Below are 19,872 nucleotides of genomic sequence, written 5' to 3'. Positions count from 1 at the left end.
TAGCCTGCCCACTTCAACTTAGAGCTATTATTTTGATGATAGCTGCCCTTGTTATCTTGAATGGTTACTGAATCCTGGACTCACCTTGGATATGCACTGAATGAATACTGAGAACTGCTTTCATTTTATTTTAAACTTATTTGTTACTGGAAAATATTTGTGATTTGAGGTCCTTGTTATTTTTTCCCTTTATGTAAGGTTTTGATAAAACAAAAATTTTAATATATGATGTTGGTATAAAATAAACTTTACAGTTAAGTTAATCTTATATGTGGTTATCTTTTATTTTCTAAACAGAGACTCTACAGGGGCAGGTAATTCACTGGTCCACAAGCGGTCTCCTTTACGTCGAAACCAAAAGACCCCAACATCCTTGACCAAGCTGTCTTTACAGGATGGACATAAGGTCAAAAAGCCAGCATGTAAATTTGAGGAGGGGCAAGATGTCCTAGCTAGATGGTCAGATGGCTTGTTTTATCTTGGAACTATCAAAAAGGCAAGTGACCTTAATATATCATTTGCAGTTTTTGTAGTACACTTTTAGTAATTTTGAATTTAAATTTAACTTCATGTTTTTACTTTTAAAAGAAATTATAAGTATTCCTCTGTATTTCAGATAAACATATTGAAACAGAGCTGCTTCATCATATTTGAAGACAGTTCTAAATCCTGGGTTCTCTGGAAGGACATTCAAACAGGCAGGTGCTACTATTTCTCTTGAACATGATTTATACTAAAATTTGATATTTTTCAACTTGTCACTTTTGAGTATTATCTGTTCAGCAGTGTGTTAAGATATCTCAGAATCAAATTGAGAAGAGGCTAAACAAAATTGACGTTACCCTCATAGTCTTTGTGGAGTTACAATCTATATCAGCAATTTTCAACGTTTTTCTTCTCATGGCACACATAAACTTATTACTAAAATTCTGCAGCACACCAAGAGATCTATTTTTTGCCGATCTAACAAAAATATTAGGTATAATTTTGATTCGTTCACACTGGATGGGTTTTGTGTTGGCTGTTGTCAGTTTTTTATTTGACAATCAAAGGGAAAAGAAGTTAGTGCTTCTAACTAAATAGTCAGGTATTGCATATTTTAAAATTTCTTATGGCACAACAGTTGAAAATTGCTGATCTATGGACCACAGAAGAAAAAGAATCACTGTTAGGGTAGAAGTAGACTAGAAGACATATGTGTCACTGGTATATACCTATAAACTATTGTTAAGACTTTTCTAAGAACTTAAAAGAACACTTGGGTTTCATATTAACTTATATAATAGTACAAAGGAATGTAGATAGGTAATAGATATTAAGAACATACTATTTGTCAGATTTTGGGGGAATTAGGGCATATTAAATAGGCCTAAAATACTAGAAATATTCATTAATAAGAATAGTTTAAATGACTTAAGTTTTTTTAATATTTATATGGACAATGAGGCTATATTGGATGTAAGTAAAAATGAGTACACCTTGGTTTGGTTATAGATATGTTTCTTACAATATTTATTTATATTTTTACAAACTATAATTTCTTTATGCCCTTTGAATCTGTTAAATAAAGGTATTTTTCTAGGTATCTCTTTCATGGAAATAGCTTTATTTATAAAAAGTATAAATATTAAAAATCTTTGTATTTTAGTTGCACACTGAAACAACACTTTGGTTTTCCTTAAGGTTAATAGGCCTTCACTAAAACTCGTGTTTTATATTTCCTGTTTTAGAGAGGAGATGTAAATTCTCCTTCCCTAAAGAGTAGATACCTGTCTAAAGTATTTAATGATTGGGTTTTGTAATTGAATCCTAAGTGCAACTTTATGATAGCTTACTTCATGTTGTATTTTTATGTTTTGAATCTAGAATTTATGAGTCAGTGAGAAAAGTGATAGTAGGGGAGGGTAGGATGTCTTCAACAGTAGTGATGTTGAGCAGATCTTATTTCCCTGCATACAGAATTCCCATTTTTTTAGTTTGTAAACATTTGACTCTGGCTATGGTGGGACTAAAACACGTTATACTGCTCTGTCCTCCTATTAGCTATGTGTTCCTTTCAACTTTTCTACCTTTTCAAGGAATCTGTGAGTTAAATATAAGTTTTTCTGTCTTTCGTTTATTCTTTCCCTCCCTCCCAGACTTTTTCTCTTCATTGCCTCCCTCCCTCCCTTCCGAAAACCAGTCAGTACATTAGTATAGAACAGGGGTCCCCAAACTTTTTACACAGGGGGCCTGTTCACTGTCTCTTAGACTGTTGGAGGGCCGTACTATAAAAAAAACTATGAACAAATCCCTATGCACACTGCACATCTTATTTTAAAGTAAAAAAACAAAACGGGAACAAATACAATATTTAAAATAAAGAACAAGTAAATTTAAATCAACAAACTGACCAGTATTTCAATGGGAACTATGCTCCTCTCACTGACCACCAATGAAAGAGGTGCCCCTTCCAGAAGTACAGCAGGGACCGGATAAATGGCCTCAGGGGGCCGCATGCGGCCCGCGGGCCGTAGTTTGGGGACCCCTGGTATAGAACGTTGTCATGAAAGTGACGGTCCTTTCCAATATGTACCCCACATAGTATCAGTTTAATAGTCTATGGTGGTTCTTTCCTCACTGTTGCTTTTACTGCCCTTAGAATTACCAAGGGTTGCGCCTTGGCCATGAACTCTTTGTAACACTCAGAATGCAGCACACATGTAACTTGGAGTTGCTATAGAATGATAAGTTAACCTGAAAACTGCATTATGACAGATTTCATTGTGGAGAGTAGTGTTAGTAGTTTTTCTGTTGTTGTTTTGTTTTTTGACAGAGATAGAGTGAGAGTCAGTGAGAGGGACAGATAGGGACAGACAGACAGGAAGGAAGAGAGATGAGAAGCATCAATTCTTCGTTGCAGCTCCTTAGGTGTTCAGTGATTGCTTTCTCATATGTGCCTTGACTGGGGAGCTACAGCAGAGCAAATGACCCCTTGCCCAAGCCGCCAGCAACCTTGGGCTTCAGGCCAGTGACCCCTCACTCAAGCTGGTAAGCGTCTGTTCAAGCCAGGTGACCTCGGGATTTCGAACCTGGGTCCTCCTGTCCCAGTCCAACGGACTATACACTGCGCTACCGCCTGGTCAGGCAATAGTTTTCTTCTTGATAGAAATCTGCTAATAATTTAATAAATTAGAGGAATTTCACTCATCTAATTAAGATTCCTTTGAAAAGTTTACATAAATAAGGGAAAATATATAGATAGTCATGTTAGTAATCAAAGAAATGTATATTAACACCTTATATTATTATGGTTTCTGTAAAAATGATACACTGCTGGTGACAGTGTAAATGTCTATTTTGGGTATTGAAACAGCTGCAGTAATTGGATAAACATGTTTTAAACTCTTTAATTTATACAGCAGACTCATTTTAATAGTTTATTCACAATAAATAATCCAAAAGTAAAAAAGCTAGATGAAAAATATTTACTGTACTTTAAAACAACAAAACATTTAGTGTATCCAACATAAAATGGCTTGAACTTTAGTAAGTTGGATTTAGAGGAGGAAGACTATAAGAGGCCACTAAGCTGCACAGAAAGTTCTTGTCAACATGATAGTAAAAAAGATATACTTAGATTTTATAACTAGAGGTAATTCCTTGCTTCTTCACTATTGTTTCCTCAGGTGAACAAATATTGTTTGTTAAATCAGCACCTGCTTTTTGGAGAACTGCCTATCCCCACACCAGTCTACATGGTTGCAGTGGGCATCACATCAGGCATCTTCCCCAATCTGGGACTATTGGTCTTTTTTCCAGGGAATTGTAGATAGATAGAGAGGTCCCAGGCTCAGTCTTGTTGCTCTCCTGACTATAGCCATCAAACTCAGAAGCTGTGGGGCCCTGGCCGGTTGGCTCAGTGGTAGAGCGTCGGCCTGGCGTGCAGAAGTCCTGGGTTCGATTCCTGGCCAGGGCACACAGGAGAGGCGCCCATCTGCTTCTCCACCCCTCCCCCTCTCCTTCCTTTCTGTCTCTCTCTTCCCCTCCCGCATCTGAGGCTCCATTGGAGCAAGGATGTCCCGGGCGCTGGGGATGGCTCCTTGGCCTCTGCCCCAGGCACTAGAGTGGCTCTGGTCGTGACAGAGCGACGCCCCTGGTGGGCAGAGCGTCGCCCCCTGGTGGGCGTGCCGGGTGGATCCCGGTCGGGTGCATGCTGGAGTCTGTCTGACTATCTCTCCCTGTTTCCAGCTTCAGAAAAATACAAAAAAAAACACCAAAAAACAAAAAAAACTCAGAAGCTGTGGGAGGCCACGTTTAGCCAACTGTGCAAGGAAGTAAACAAACCCTAGGAAAGCAGGAGGCTAGAGAGGACAGAGACCAAAACAAACAACGAGAAGTGCAAAAAAGTGAACAACGGTAATTTGGTAACCTGTATGTGTAGTAGAGGCATAATAAAGTAAATTTGGTTCTTTCCACTGGATGAAATATGTAGTTATTTGAAGTTATAATTTTGAAAACTGGTGTGAAAAATGCTTTATATTATATAGTATTGATGAAAGGAGGCATCTCAAAGTGGAGAGAGTATAGACTGGCATATCTAGCTTTGAATCCTAGCCTTGATACTTTCTTACTGAAGGTTCTTGGGTTATTTTTATCTTTCTGAGCCTCAATTCCTGTCTTTAAGAATTTATCTAATAATTTGTAGAATTAAACAACGTACTAGTATATGTCAAGAGCTTAACAATTCTTGGCTCATAAGTACAAAATTGAAATATTTTTTGTTATGATAAAGCATGAGTATTAATATCTTAACTATATATTGAAATTGATTAGAAGAGAATATTGGAAATGTATTAGAGTGATAAAACCATATTCTAAATTTTATAGAATAAAATTGTTTTTAGAATAAAAATGTATAAGGAATAAATAATTTACCTTTTCAAGTTAAAAAGTATAATTAATAACTGGATTCCCCAGTTTGTTGCAGTGGGATTTTGTTAGGGTACATTATTGGGCAACATATTTCCACATTTCAGAAGCTGGCGATTAAATTGATGTTCAGCCTCTTTCATAAATTAGTAAATAAAAAGAAATGGGGCCTGACCTGTGGTGGCGCAGTGGATAAAGCCTCGACCTGGAAATGCTGAGGTCGCCTGTTCGAGACCCTGGGCTTGCCTGGTCAAGGCACATATGGGAGTTGATGCTTCCAGCTCCTCCCCCCTTCTCTCTGTCTCTCTCTCCTCTCTCTCCCTCTCTGTCTCTCTCTCTCCCTCTCTCTCTCTCCTCTCTAAAAATGAATAAAAAAAAAAAAGAAATGAACCCTGGCGTGCGGAGGTCCCGGGTTCGATTCCCAGCCAGGGCACACAGGAGAGGCGCCCATCTGCTTCTCCACCCCTCCCCCTCTCCTTCCTCTCTGTCTCTCTCTTCCCCTCCCACAGCCAGGGCTCCACTGGAGCGGGGTTTGCCCGGGCGCTGGGGATGGCTCTGTGGCCTCTGCCTCAGGCACTAGAATGGCTCTGATTACAGCAGAGCTACGCTCTGGATGGGCAGAGCATCGCCCCCTGGTGGGCGTGCTGGGTGGATCTCCGTCAGGCGCATGCGGGAGTCAGTCTGGCTGCCTCCCCGTTTCCAGCTTCGGAAAAAATACAAAAAAAACCAAAAACAAAAAAAAGAAATGGTCCAAATCCAGAGAAAAGGGTCATTGAGATAGATAGATAGATAGATAGATAGATAGATAGATAGATAGATAGATGTATTTGCTTTTAAACAAAATTTTTATTTATTAATTTTATTAATTTTAATTTTTTGTGTTAACATGGATTCAAGTGTCTCACTCAAGGTAACACCCTACCCCCCAACCATGTGCCCCCATTGCCCCCTTTACCCCCTTCCCCCTAAGGTCATTAATATATTTTCCTTGCCCCTTTTCATTATCATCATATTAGGTAGTATAGGGTAAATCAGGGGTCCCCAAACTGCGGCCCCCTGAGGCCATTTATCCGGCCCCCGCCGCACTTCCAGAAGGGGCACCTCTTTCATTGGTGGTCAGTGAGAGGAGCACATTGACCATCTCATTAGCCAAAAGCAGGTCCATAGTTCCCATTGAAATACTGGTCAGTTTGTTGATTTAAATTTACTTGTTCTTTATTTTAAATATTGTATTTGTTCCTGTTTTTTTTTTTTTTTAACTTTAAAATAAGATATGTGCAGTATGCATAGGGATTTGTTCATAGTTTTTTTTATAGTCCGGCCCTCCAACGGTCTGAGGGACAGTGAACTGGCCCCCTGTGTAAAAAGTTTGGGGACCCCTGGATGAACACATTTACATGGTTTGACGTGTGTTCTGGAGAGTCATTCTGATGTTGATAAAACATTGCCTTTCCTCACCTGCCCCCCACCCCAGTAGAGTGGGAATATTGGAAATGAGTGATAAGGGATCCTAATGAGAGCAGTTTAAATTATGCCCTCTGTCAAAAAGCAGGTTAAATTACGAATGTAGAAAGACATCTTAAGTTAAAGGTGGGAAGAACACAGGGAGTAGAGAGATAGCAGTTTGTATATAGTCCTTTGCTTTGAAAATTATGATCTAGCAAACAAACAAACACCACCGTCAGCTACTCACTGAGTCAAAAAGTAGTTTTGTTGTATAGAACACTTCTTTATTATTTTATATAAATAATAATATTTATTATTTTAAATATTTCAGGAGCCACTGGAAGTGGGGAAATGGTCTGTACAATATGTCAGGAAGAGTATTCAGAAGCTCCCAATGAAATGGTTATATGTGACAAGTGTGGCCAAGGTATATATTGATTTCTTTTAATCTTGTGGAAAAGTTTTGTTACATACGCAATGCCCCTGTTAAAGATTAATGATTAAAAATACTTTACATTGGTAATTTGAAGCTGTTATGATCAATTTATTCATCAGTTGTGATTATATTAATGTAGGAAAAGAAAATACTAAAATGCCTTCTTGAAATTTTGTTGCAGTATTTATTAATAAAATAGAATTTGCTTTATGCTTTTTTTGATATTAAGGATATCATCAGTTGTGTCACACACCTCATATTGATTCCAGTGTGATTGATTCAGATGAAAAATGGCTCTGTCGACAGTGTGTTTTTGCAACAACAACAAAGGTATCTTTTAAGTGTTTTGGGCTAAAGCCCTAAATGGAATTTGTACGGCACTATCAACATAATGATTTGTGTACATTGAAGTTAATTTGAATGAAATGAGCAATCAGTGGTGGGTAGAAGGATGTGCTGCTTATTGTTTGACTAATGATGCTTAAGTGACTTGCAATTATTCTTGCACTTATTTTTTTATAATGGTCTTGGAATTGGGGCAATAATTTGGAATAAAAAATAATAAAGATTATTATTACTCAAAAAGTTTGTGATATAGTAAGAACTGTAGAGAATGGAAATTTCTTCAGAAATTTCAGAAGCATTTTTGAGTTCTAAAATTGTACTTCAAATTTTATCTTTCACTCTGTCAAATAACTTTTTCCTTTTAACATAGAGGGGTGGTGCGCTTAAGAAAGGACCAAATGCCAAAGCATTGCAAGTTATGAAGCAGACATTACCATATAGTGTGGCAGACCTTGAATGGGATGCAGGTCATAAAACCAATGTCCAGCAATGTTACTGCTATTGTGGAGGCCCTGGAGAGTAAGTACATACAGTTATTCAATGCCCTTTAAGTATTTTTTATTTGTTTATATTATCAACTTTTTTTGTTACTGATTTTGGGGTTGTAGTGATAGTGAATTGTAAATTCATGGAAGTATTGATAAAGAAAATTGGGGGAGGCAAATTAGAGTCTATAGTTTTATTCATCTTTTTCATTAAATATTTGCTCAGTAAATGAATCAGTTCTAAGACTGTTTAGAAATTTACCTTTAATTTCTGATCAGTGGTCCTTGCTTTGCTCTTTGGAACCAAACAAATGTATCTTATTTCTCTCATGAGGTGACTCTTAAAATATTTCAATTCAGCCTGACCACCAGGTGGTGGTGCTGTGGGTAGAGCGTCGACCTGGAATTCTGAAGACCCAGGTTCAAAGCCCTGAGGTCGCTGGCTTGAGCACAGGCTCACAGCCTGAGTACAGGGTTGCTGGCTTGAGTGTGGGATCATAGACATGACCCCAAGGTCACTGGCTTGAACAAGGGGTCACTGGTTCACCAGGAGCCCCTGGTCAAGGCACATCTGAGAAAGCAATCAGTGAACTCAAGTGCCACAGCTACAAGTTGATGCTTCTTATCTCTCACCATTCCTGTTTCTCTCTTTCTCTGTCTTTCTCTCTCTCATTTAACTCTATTTAAATTGTAATTATTGGTTTCTTGTGTCTTTTATATGAGACTGCTTCTCTTAAGATGGTGCTGTCTAGCTTGACCTGTGGTGGCGCAGTGGGTAAAGTGTCGACCTGGAATACTGAGGTTGCTGGTTAAAAACCTCGGGCTTGCCTGGTCAAGCTCATACATGAAGCAACTATGAGTTGATGCTTCTCCTCCCCCTTTCTCTTTCTCTCTCTCTCAAATCTATAAGTAAAAAAAGCTGGTGCTGTCTAGAAGAATGCTGGGACATATAGGTATTCAGTGATGAATTCATGAATAAATGAATATATCAATGAATTAAATTTTAGTTCTTCTACCTTGTTTCTGATCTTAGGGACTTTTTGTGATTTAACACTTCTATAGTATTTCTCAGTTTTTGGTCACCTGCACATTTAAGAAACTAATTTTTAAAAATCACTTATAAAAGAGATACAATAAACAAGCCTAGAGATTGAATTTTCTTTTTACTCATTTATACCTAGCATTTAGTTTAAAGTATTATTTAAAATAGGTGGCAACAGCCCTGGCTGGATAGCTCAGTTGGTTAGATCATCATACCAAAGCACAGAATTTGCTGGTTCCATACCTGGTCAGGGCACATACAGGAACAGATTCATGTTCTGTGTCTCCCCTCCTCCCCCCAAATCAATAAAATAAACATTTTTTAAAAATAGGTGAAAACTGTTACAGACATTATTTTATGAGGCAGATCATTCCTTGTCCTTTAAGTCCCATGACTACATGAACTGATATTGCTAACTCTAATTTCAGCACCTAGCAGAGTACCTGGAACATACTATAGTATTCATTAATCTTTGATGAATGAATGACCTTGCTTTAGTATCAGTCTTCTTGCCTTATTATATATGTGGCTTAAAATTTATGTGGGGCTAACTTGTTGAGCAAAAGAATTATTGGAAGGAGACACATTATTTGGGTGGCAAATAGGATCCAGTATATCAAAACCATATACTAATTGAAAGAGAGGATGTCCTTTGTTGGAGATTCAGTTTTAGCATCTTCAACTGTCTGAAACAGAACAAAATCTTTCACAAAGCCTTTACACCTGATAGAGTCTTAGATTAGACTTATAATTATGTTAATCAAGTATATTCAATTGCTATATAGTTATGTGCCACTTAGTGACGGGGATACCTTCCAACTAATGCACGTTAGGTGATTTCATCACTGTGTGAACATCATAGAATGTACTTACACAGACCTAGATGGTATACACCTAGGCTGTATGACATGTCACTGTTGCATATGTGTTCTGTTGTTGAACAAAATGTTACTATGTCACACATAACTGTACTTCTTTTCCATTTTAATGGTCAAGAATAATAAAAACAGTGAAAATATAAAGCTGCTTATGACCATTTGGTATATGAGGAAAACAGAGACCTCTAAAACTTCTCTCTCCTGTAGTGTAGAGTCAATGTGAAAAAATTCCCAGCCTTGTGTTTTGACATAGATCCTTTACTAGTGTAGAATCCAGGCACTTGTTGATTAATAATAGATATATCTTTCTAGAGCTTATAAATTCTCATGAATTTATAAAGAGAATGGAGAGAGAGAGAGAGAGAGAGAGAGAGAGAGAGAGAGAGAGAGAGAGATGGAATGGTCAATATTAATAACCATTTTTAGGAAAGAAAAATTTAACACTAAGTGTAGTAGAAATGTGATACTATAAGCAGAACTGTATTCTGCACAATATCACTTAAAAGAAAAAGAAAAATCTTTTACCTTATCAAAAGGTAGTAATTTTAATCTTAACTTTTTTCTTATAGCTGGTATTTAAAGATGCTACAGTGCTGCAAATGCAAGCAGTGGTTTCATGAGGCTTGTGTGCAATGCCTTCAAAAACCAATGTTATTTGGAGACAGGTGAGAAGGGCATTTGAACTTTAATATTTGATTTTTTAAGCTTTTTTTATTGTGGTTGTACTTGCAGTTTCAGATTTCTAGTAGTTTTAACAGTGATTTGTAAAGGGATCATCTTAGAGGGGAAATACTGAGTAATATACTTAAATTATATATAATTTTAAAATACACATCATTTTTGTGCTTTTGGATATTATTCCCAAAAGCTTTTAAGTATTTGATTAGTGATTATATTTGCTTGTATTGCCCACAATGTTGTTAACTATTCTCATTAGTATCCATCTTTAAAGAATATCAAAGGGATCCTATGACAGAAAGCTGGAAAAGGACAAGGAACCTTGATACACACAATTTACATCTTAGGTGTAAAGAGTTTCTAAAAGCAGATTTAATGTGCTTTCTGGATTAAGAGAATGTGGAATAGCAGAGAGACTCTAGGAAGAAAAATTAAAGATAGAGCACTAAATTTGGCTTTAAAAAAATCTGCTTTTAAATCTTAGCTTATGCCACTATCTTTCTGAGTTGGTGAAGGTCAACTTGTCTTCTGGATTTATTTCACTAGATTGTTTTAAGCATTGAACATATATTGATCTTCTGTTAACCTATACTTCATAATGGATTTTTAAAATTGCTCGTTATGAAAAATAGTATTATTAAACATAACCATGTAGATTGAGTAGCCACCACAATTCCTCATACACAGAAGCCTTTAGTGAACTATGCTTGTGTATGAATCTGAGGGTGATAAACTCTGAAGGTTTCTAACGTTTAAAAAAAGCATGTCCGGCCCTGGCCGGTTGGCTCAGCAGTAGAGCGTCGGCCTGGCGTGCGGGGGACCCAGGTTCGATTCCCGGCCAGGGCACACAGGAGAAGCGCCCATTTGCTTGTACTCCACCCCCCCCCCTCCTTCCTCTCTGTCTCTCTCTTCCCCTCCCGTAGCCGAGGCTCCATTGGAGCAGGGATGGCCCCGGGCGCTGGGGATGGCTCCTTGGCCTCTGCCCCTGGCGCTGGAGTGGCTCTGGTCGCGGCAGAGCGACGCCCCCTGGTGGGCGTGGCGTCGCCCCTGGTGGGCGTGCTGGGTGGATCCCGGTCAGGCGCATGCGGGAGTCTGTCTGACTGTCTCTCCCCGTTTCCAGCTTAAAAATTAAAAAAAAAAAAAAAAAAAAAAAAAAAAGGCATGTCCGCTCTCCCCAGATATGAACTATTTCATTATTTGTTGTTATTGGAGAAGAAATTCTTTTATTCACGGTTAGTGTCATAATTCAAATTATATTTTACTCTATCACTTGTATGTTATGCACTTGCTGAATGTTAGCTTTAATTTTTAAATAATTTATGTATACCTTGATTATTCAGTTTACTTTTCCTTTTTTCTTAGGTTTTATACATTTATTTGCTCGGTCTGCAGTTCTGGACCTGAATACCTCAAACGTCTACCATTACAGTGGTAAGTGAGGACATTTTTGTTAAGGAATAAAATTCTTAAATCTATAGATGAAATTTTATATATATATATACATACACACATTTACTTGACTTAAATAAAAATTTGTTTTCTTTATACCTGACTTTATTTCTTTTATATTTTTATATTTCATCTTCACCAAGGATTATCTAGTTTTGTTGCTAAAATAATAAGGCCATTCATTTTTTAATGACATAAACTGTAACTTTTAAAAATATCTTTTGGGCATTCATAATAGCATACAATAGAAGAAAGTTCTTATTAAAAACATGCCAGTTTTTGCTTCAGTGTAATAATTCTTGAGCATGATAAATATGATGAATTTTGGAGATTTAATGATAAAATATTTCTATAGTAGTTTCCCGTTATCCGCAAGGGATACATCCAAAACTCCAAATGGATGCCTGGAACTGTGAATACAATTGAACCCTACATTATACTACGGTTCTTCCTATACATACATGAGTATACTTTACAGCTTCTCTTAGGCAAATTGTGAACATCACCACTCTTGAGCTTTGAGACCAGCCATTATTTAGTAAAATAAGGTTTACTTGAACACAAGCACTGAGATACTGTCACAGTCGATCTGATGACCAAGTTGGTTACTTAGTGGCTAATGGGCAGGTAGTATACACAGTCTGGATACCCTGGACAAAAGGATGATTCACATCTCAGATGGGACAGAGTGGGAACAAGATTTCATTATGTTACTCAGAATTGTTTATTTCTGGAATTTTCTATTTAATATTTTTGAACTGTGGTTAACTGCAGGTAAACAATTGAAAGCAAAACTGATGCTAAGAGGGACTACTGTTAGTAAATATTTAAACATTTTAATTAAATTTTACATTTTTTAGGAAAAGATAAAACACTTGTGAATCAGGTAGTCTATTGTATGAACTATGCAATAACTTATGTAGTAGTGAAAACAAAATTTTTTATTTTTATTTTTTTGAAGTCAGATTCTTTTTGAATACATTTAAGAATTTAGATATCTTTTAATTTGTAGTTACTGTAGAAGAAGTAAATGTTTAGTTAATGCTTTCCAGTTGTTTTCAATGTAATGATTTATCACATTGTGAATATGATTAGGATACTGATCCTCTGTTCACCTAAATACTTCACATTGGATTTTTTAAATTGCTGGTGTTATGAAAAATTGTGTGATTTCTTAACAAAAAAACAAAAACATTGTTTTTGTATATTTTGATTACTTTTGGATTTCAGGGTAGATATAGCCCACTTATGCCTTTACAACCTAAGTGTTATTCACAAGAAGAAATACTTTGATTCTGAACTTGAGCTTATGACATACATTAATGAAAACTGGGATAGATTGCACCCTGGAGAGGTAAGTGGTTTTAGAGTTAACTTTATTAGCTACTTAATGTCTTTTTTTTTTTTTTTTTTTTGGAGAGAGAGAGAGATAAATATTAATTTGATGTTCTGCTTATCTATGCATTCATTGGTTGATTCTTGTATGTGCCCTGACTGGGGATGGAACCCACAACCTGGGTGTATCAGGACAACACTCTAACCTGAGCTACCTGGGCAGTGTTCTCCTCTCTCTCTCTCTCTCTCGTTTTTTTATTAAAAGCATCTAAGACACGTGTAAGCCATGTATCTAAAGTAGAATTTTATTTTTAGTTCAGGGAGAAATAACTCCAGTAAAGATATCAAGACCAGCCCTCTCATCCTCTTTTTTTTTTTTTTTCTTTTTAGAGAGAGTCAGAGAGAGGGATAGACAAGGAGACAGACAGACAGGAATGGAGAGAGAGGAGAAGCATCAATCATTAGTTTTTCTTTGCGAATTGCAACACCTTAATTGTTCATTGATTGCTTTCTCATATGTGCCTTGACTGTGGGCCTTCAACAGACCGAGTAACCCCTTGTTTGAGCCAGCGACCTTGGGCTCAAGCTGGTGGGCTTTGCTCAAACCAGAAGAGCTCTCGCTCAAGCTGGCAACCTCGGGATCTCGAACCTGGGTCTTCCGCATCCCAGTTCGATGCTCTATCCACTGCGCCACCGCCCGGTCAGGCTCATCCTCTTTTTGGTTGCCTGTTGACTACAGGGGATGTAGGAGGAAGAAGTAAATTACTTGAATCTTTGGGTTTTTTTGAAATGAGAATTATTATAGTAAAGATAGAAGGGAGGGAGAAATCTTTATTATTGGGTACCTTGCTTATGGTCTCTTCTCCTTTTAAGTTTTCTTTCTTTTTTTTTTCTTTTTGCATTTTTCTGAAGCTGGAAACAGGGAGAGACAGTCAGACAGACTCCCGCATGCGCCCGACCGGGATCCACCCGGCACGCCCACCACGGGGTGACGCTCTGCCCATCCTGGGCGTCGCCATGTTGCGACCAGAGCCACTCTAGCGCCTGAGGCAGAGGCCACAGAGCCATCCCCAGCGCCCGGGCCATCTTTGCTCCAGTGGAGCCTTGGCTGCAGGAGGGGAAGAGAGAGACAGAGAGGAAGGCACGTCGGAGGGGTGGAGAAGCAAATGGGCGCTTCTCCTGTGTGCCCTGGCCGGGAATCGAACCCGGGTCCTCCGCACGCTAGGCCGACGCTCTACCGCTGAGCCAACCGGCCAGGGCTCTTTTAAGTTTTCTATACAGTTACAGATGTAACTAACACTCTTCTTTACATATATCTTGTTGGTACTCGCTTATAAATTTTGGCTTCCAGGAATGGTGGAACCCACTAAAAGTGTTAAAAGAATGAGTTAAGAGAGTGAAGCTAACTGAGTTGGAGATTGTCTCCTTTATTCATACATCTTATTCTGCTTTTCATTTGCTAAATATAACCACTCATTCTGCTTTACAAAGAATCTTTTTAAAGCAATATAAAAGTGCACATTATTGAAGATTTTGAAACCATAGAATAACGCAAGGAAAGCAGTAACTAGAATTAACTTTAATAGTTATCTAGTTTTTAGCATTTATATAGATTATTAAAATGCAGATATTAACTCTTAGGTAAAAAAATATTTTATTATATGTGGAATTGGATGAAAAAGTTTAGTCACACATTACATTTTGAGATAAAAATTGTGTAAACTGGTTTGAAATTTAGGAAGAAGTGTATTTGAAGCCTTTAGATGTGGCAGTTTATATCCAATGAGAAATTAAGAATTTTGGGAGGAGGGTTGTTTTGGGAGTTTTATGGGGCATCATGTAGAGCATAATGCAGGTTTATTTATAAGTCAGTGATAGATCAGTTGCATAAAATAAAACACTTGTAGAATATTTAGATTTTAAAACCAAGGATAATATTAAAAATCAATTGAACCAAGATGTTTCGAGTGTTAGAAATTAGAACATAACAATCACGTTTTTTAAATGCTTTTTCTGAAGTTTAAGAGAAAATGAGTGACCTGTAATTTGATAAATACTAACAAACCGATTAGTATAAAAGGAAAAAGTAAGTGTAAGCAATAGTAACTGGAGTGTTCTTTATAGTCATCTTAATATCTTATGTAATACTACATTCCTTTAAAATGCTTTCTTTCTAGATAGCCATGGTTCTTTCAGCATTTTATATGCAGATACATCTGTATTCCTGTTAGTATATTTCATGTATATGTGCTGCTGAAGCGAGCACTACATATTATGTTTTATATGATTAACTCAGGCGTGGCCAACAGTTTTTGCCCCTGGGCCAGATTAGAAAGAAAACTTTTTTCACGGACCAGACGAAATATTAAAATTAAAAAATGTTAAATACAAAAATGATTCGTTTAAGTAAACAAAATTTTATTATGTAATTTTTTTATGAATGTGAGTGAAAAACATTTTTAATATACAATGTTATTTTAATAAAAATATTTTTAATAAAAATATAATTACATACCATATAAATATCTAAACTGTATCGCAATCAGTTGAAACTATTTAATTAATAGAATGAGCTTGAAGGGGTTATATTGCAAATAAAACAATTATTTTGTTTTACAAACAGCCTGGACCCGTTTTCAGTTATCAACTGCAGCTATTGTCTATACTACAATGCCACTTGATTCAGCACACTTGACCACAAAAATCATGGTTTGACCTTGGGTGCGCACTGGCAAACTCCACCTAAAAGAATGTGGGTTTCGCATCGCCACTAAACGTCGAACAGTTCATATCGAGTACAGACGAGTACAAAAGTTGTAAATCTTTATAATGGAATTTTAAAAAAAATAAGTATCACGAATCCGTTCGACCAATTATTGGAAGTCAACCCTAGATTAGTCTCACGTGGAATTCTTTTCCACGTATCACTATCTTCTTAAATATCTCGATTTCCAATAATCAAAGATGCTTCTGCTTCTGCGTAGCTGAGATTTTAAAGTAGCAGAGAATATTAAAAATTTAATCGTGGGCTGCATTCAGCCCATGGGCCGTATGTTGGCCATGCCTGGATTAACATCTGCAGTAGTTACTTCATGTAGACAGTGCGCTTCCATAGTAAACTCTAGTTGTTTTATTTCCAATACTATAGTTTTTTATTAAAATAATAATATTTATATTTTAGTTGAGACTGAAATAGAAAACAGTTTAAAAATTATTAGTCTATTTTAAAAAATGAGTTCAGTTTATGAATTTTCAGATATCTCAGGTCCAGCTGAACTTCTGATACATGTCAGAAGAAATTTGTTTCAGTAATAGATACATATTTTCATTTTTTGCAGTTTATTAGATAATGTCTTAGAAATTTCAATTTTCTATTCTTTGACAAAATGGAAAAATGTTTCTCTTTATTAAGAAAAACATGATTACAATAAAATAAAACCTTACAACAAAAGTTTTACTTTTCTGTGAGGAGCATTTACATTTTTTTTGAACCATCAAATTATCAGAACAAGTGACGTGAATCATTTCTCACTGCTCTTTCTCTGCATTAAAAAAAAAAAAAGAAAGAAAATGTTAGACTTTTTAGATTAGTCATGTGTCTTCAGCCTGGTTATTTATAGACACAACCTCAGGTTTTAATTCTGTTAATTTTATACATCTTTATATAAAGAGATCATAAAATTTATGCTAATATGTAATGTTTAGTCAGTGATTTTAATTTAGGTGACTTTTAAATATTTGTGGTAATAGAAGCAAAGAATACAAATAATGGATTATTCTATATTATTAAAATAGAAAATTTTGGCCTGACCTGTGGTGGTGCAGTGGATAAGCGTTGACCTGGAATGCTTAGGTCACCAATTTGACCCCAGGCTTGCCCCTTCAAAGCACATAAGACAGGCAATTACAATGAGTTGATGTTTTCTGCTCCTCCCTACCACCCACTTTTTTCTCTTTCCTCTCTCAAAATTCAGTAAATAAAAACTCTTAAAAAAAATAGTAAATCTTTGATTAACTGAAATTGAACTGCAAATTGGATTTTGTTACTAATCAAATTAAGGTTACCAAAATTTATTTTTATTTATATTTATGTTTAATTTTTTTGGTGGAGGGAGGAGGGAGAGAGTGTGAGAAACATCAACTCCTAGTTGCTTTCACTTTAGTTGTATATTGAGCTTCTTGTACGTGCCTTGACTGGGGCCAGGCCAGTGTCCCCTTACTCAAAAGCCCCCAGCAGCCTTGGGCTTTTCGTGTCAGCGATCTCTGGTCTCAAGCTGATGAGTTTTGTGATCATGTAAATGATTCCCCTGCTAAAGCCAATAACCCCACACTGATGAGCCTGCAGTCAGAGCCAGTGACCTTGGGGTTTTGAACTGGCCACCTCAGTTTTCTGGATGGATGCTTTATCCACTGCACCACCATTCGTCAGTCATGTTTAAATTTTTATGAAATAACATCAATTACTTTCAAAACATGGAAAATACTGTATGCTAATTGTATCATTGGTTAACTGAGTACCTTAGAGCACTTGGGTCATTTCAAACTTCAATTCTTATTATATACACTATAGACTATATGACGTAGACACTTATATGACGTAGACACTTGCTCTGGAAGTTTTTCCTCAAAAATGAATCAAAGCTGAAAAGTAGTTGTGATTTTACTCTCTCTGCTAGTCATAGGGAGGCACGTACTCCTATTTACGGTTTCTGAGCCATCTCAATAACTATTCTAAACACATCTAAAATATGTTTCACACATGTTATGAGCCATATGTAACATATTTACATATGATAACTGGCTAAAGTGAAATGGTATTTCTGTGTTGTTTTAGAAGCCTAATATGTAATTGTTTGTATTTCTAGTTACTTGGAGCTATCTTATATTAAAATAGTGATGTCTGTTTAGCGTGTTGTACTTGTTCTTTTTTTTTTATTGGTATAAAGAAAGTATTGTAACCTCTTTTAATAACAAAAAATTTTTTGGGAAACATTAAACTTTTTTTGGAGACTATATCCTTTCATATTGAAAGGCAGATTTAAGTTATATAGCATATGTTTTTTTTAGTTGATGATTTTCAGGATTGATATGAAGAGAAGCTGAAACTTTCAGAACATATTCGAAAACATACAGTTTGATATCATTTCCTTATGTAAATTTTTTCTTTTTATATTCTTGAGAAATAGTGATTTAATGATTATGTAGATTGATCTTAGCTATTTGAGAAACCGTGTTTTGAAATATTTCCTTTGGGTTAGTAAAAATTTGTAGTATAATATTTGAGACCACAAATAAAGATTACGTAAGATTTTTTTTTAGAATGAGGTATCATTATTGTAACATTTCTTTTGGGAATTAAATTGATATATTAATACTTTCTGGAATCTGCTTGTTGTCATTTGTTTTTAGTTCCTAATATTATTTGAAATCCTAGTTCTAAAAGGACAGCCCACTTTTCTGGTTACTATAGTCTTAATGTATTGAGTGCTGTCTCACTTTTGAGGGGTTCAGGGGAAAAAGCATAGATAAAACTCAGGTGAAATACTATGGCAGAAATGATGTTTTGGCTAGAAGAAAATGTAGTATAGTAGAAGTGGTATAATAAGAAATCTAGCCTGACCCGGCGGTGGTACAATGGGTAAAGCATTGGACTGCAGCGCATAGGACCCAGGTTCGAAACCCCAAGGTCACTGGCATGAGCACGGGCTCATTCAGCTTGAATGTGGGCTCACCAGCTTGAGCGCAGGGTCGCCGTCTTGAGCATGGAATCATAGACATGACCCCATGGTTGCTGGTTTGAGCCCAGGGTCACTGGCTTGAGCAAGGGGTCACTTCACTTGCTCTACTGCAGTCCCTCCCCAGTCCCCCCCCCCCCCGGTCAGGGCACATAGGAGAAAGCAATCAGTGAACAACTAAGCAACTAAGGAGACTAAAGAGTTGCAATGAAGAATTAATGCTTCTCATCTCTCTCCCTTCCTGTCTGTCCATATCTGTCCCTCTCTCTGTCTCTCTCTCTGTGTCTCTGTCACAAAAAAAGAAAGAAATCTGGGTAACAAAAATATGTGGGGCCTAGCCTGACAAGGCGGTGGCACAGTGGATAGAGCGTCAAACTGGGATGCGGAGGACCCAGGTTCGGGACCCCTAGGTCGCCAGATTGAGCACGGGCTCATCTGGTTTGAACAAAGCTCACCAGCTTGGACCCAAGGTCGCTGGCTCGAGCAAGGGGTTACTTGGTCTGCTGAAGGCCCACGGTCAAGGCACATATGAGAAAGCAATCAACGAACAACTAAGGTGTCACAACGAAAAACTAATGATTGATGCTTCTCATCTCTCTCCATTCCTGACTGTCCCTATCTATCCCTCTCTCTGACTCTCTGTCTCTGTAAAAATAATAATAATAATAATAATAAAATAATAATAATACATGGGGCCTTGAGTGTTATGTATTAGCATGTAGTCTTTAGGTCTATAGACAGATTACTTAAGCTGTTTGTTATGCTTAAGCTTATGTGGCATGGAGTTCAACATGAGTAATTGAAGGTTGGTTGTGTTTTATTGAAGTGGAAAGAGTTGTAACTATACATAATAGCATTTATGTCTGTGCAACCCTGAAAGAGCATAGTGTGAGATTGATATTTTCTAATACAAATTGTTTGATTTACACTACAGTATTGTACTCTTAGTTTTCAAAATACAGAATGGGACCTGTTGACTTCATTAGGCGAATTGAAATGCAGTCCTATGCAAAATAGTTCAGGAGTGCTGAAGGAACTTACAGGTAAATTTTCTGAGAACCATAGAGAATAAGTACTAAAAGAAAGTTGTAGCCCTGGCCGGTTGGCCTAGCGTGCGGAGGACCCGGGTTCG

The 19,872-nt window shown here is 36.9% G+C and overlaps 1 protein-coding gene across 5 annotated transcripts in view; it reads left to right on the top strand.

Annotated features, from left to right (window-relative positions):
• MTF2 (metal response element binding transcription factor 2) overlaps positions 1 to 19,872 on the top strand; it is a 72,605-nt gene that overhangs the window by 32,474 nt on the left and 20,259 nt on the right. For 3 of the 5 annotated variants that reach the window (XM_066376771.1, XM_066376770.1, XM_066376774.1), the window contains exons 2-9: positions 298 to 496; positions 617 to 698; positions 6,689 to 6,784; positions 7,023 to 7,123; positions 7,509 to 7,657; positions 10,113 to 10,208; positions 11,584 to 11,652; positions 12,901 to 13,024. In XM_066376771.1, the coding sequence (XP_066232868.1) occupies positions 298 to 496; positions 617 to 698; positions 6,689 to 6,784; positions 7,023 to 7,123; positions 7,509 to 7,657; positions 10,113 to 10,208; positions 11,584 to 11,652; positions 12,901 to 13,024 (916 nt within the window). Of the gene's footprint in view, positions 1 to 297; positions 497 to 616; positions 703 to 6,688; positions 6,785 to 7,022; positions 7,124 to 7,508; positions 7,658 to 10,112; positions 10,209 to 11,583; positions 11,653 to 12,900; positions 13,025 to 19,872 lie in introns of all 5 variants that reach the window. The other 2 variants (XM_066376772.1, XM_066376773.1) reach the window with 2 other exon arrangements.

Source organism: Saccopteryx leptura, chromosome 3 (assembly GCF_036850995.1).
Source record: "Saccopteryx leptura isolate mSacLep1 chromosome 3, mSacLep1_pri_phased_curated, whole genome shotgun sequence".
In the NCBI taxonomy this organism is placed as follows: Eukaryota; Metazoa; Chordata; class Mammalia; order Chiroptera; family Emballonuridae; genus Saccopteryx; species Saccopteryx leptura.
The sequence above is the reverse complement of the archived record's forward strand: the minus strand, read 5'-3'. Positions and strand labels throughout refer to the sequence as shown.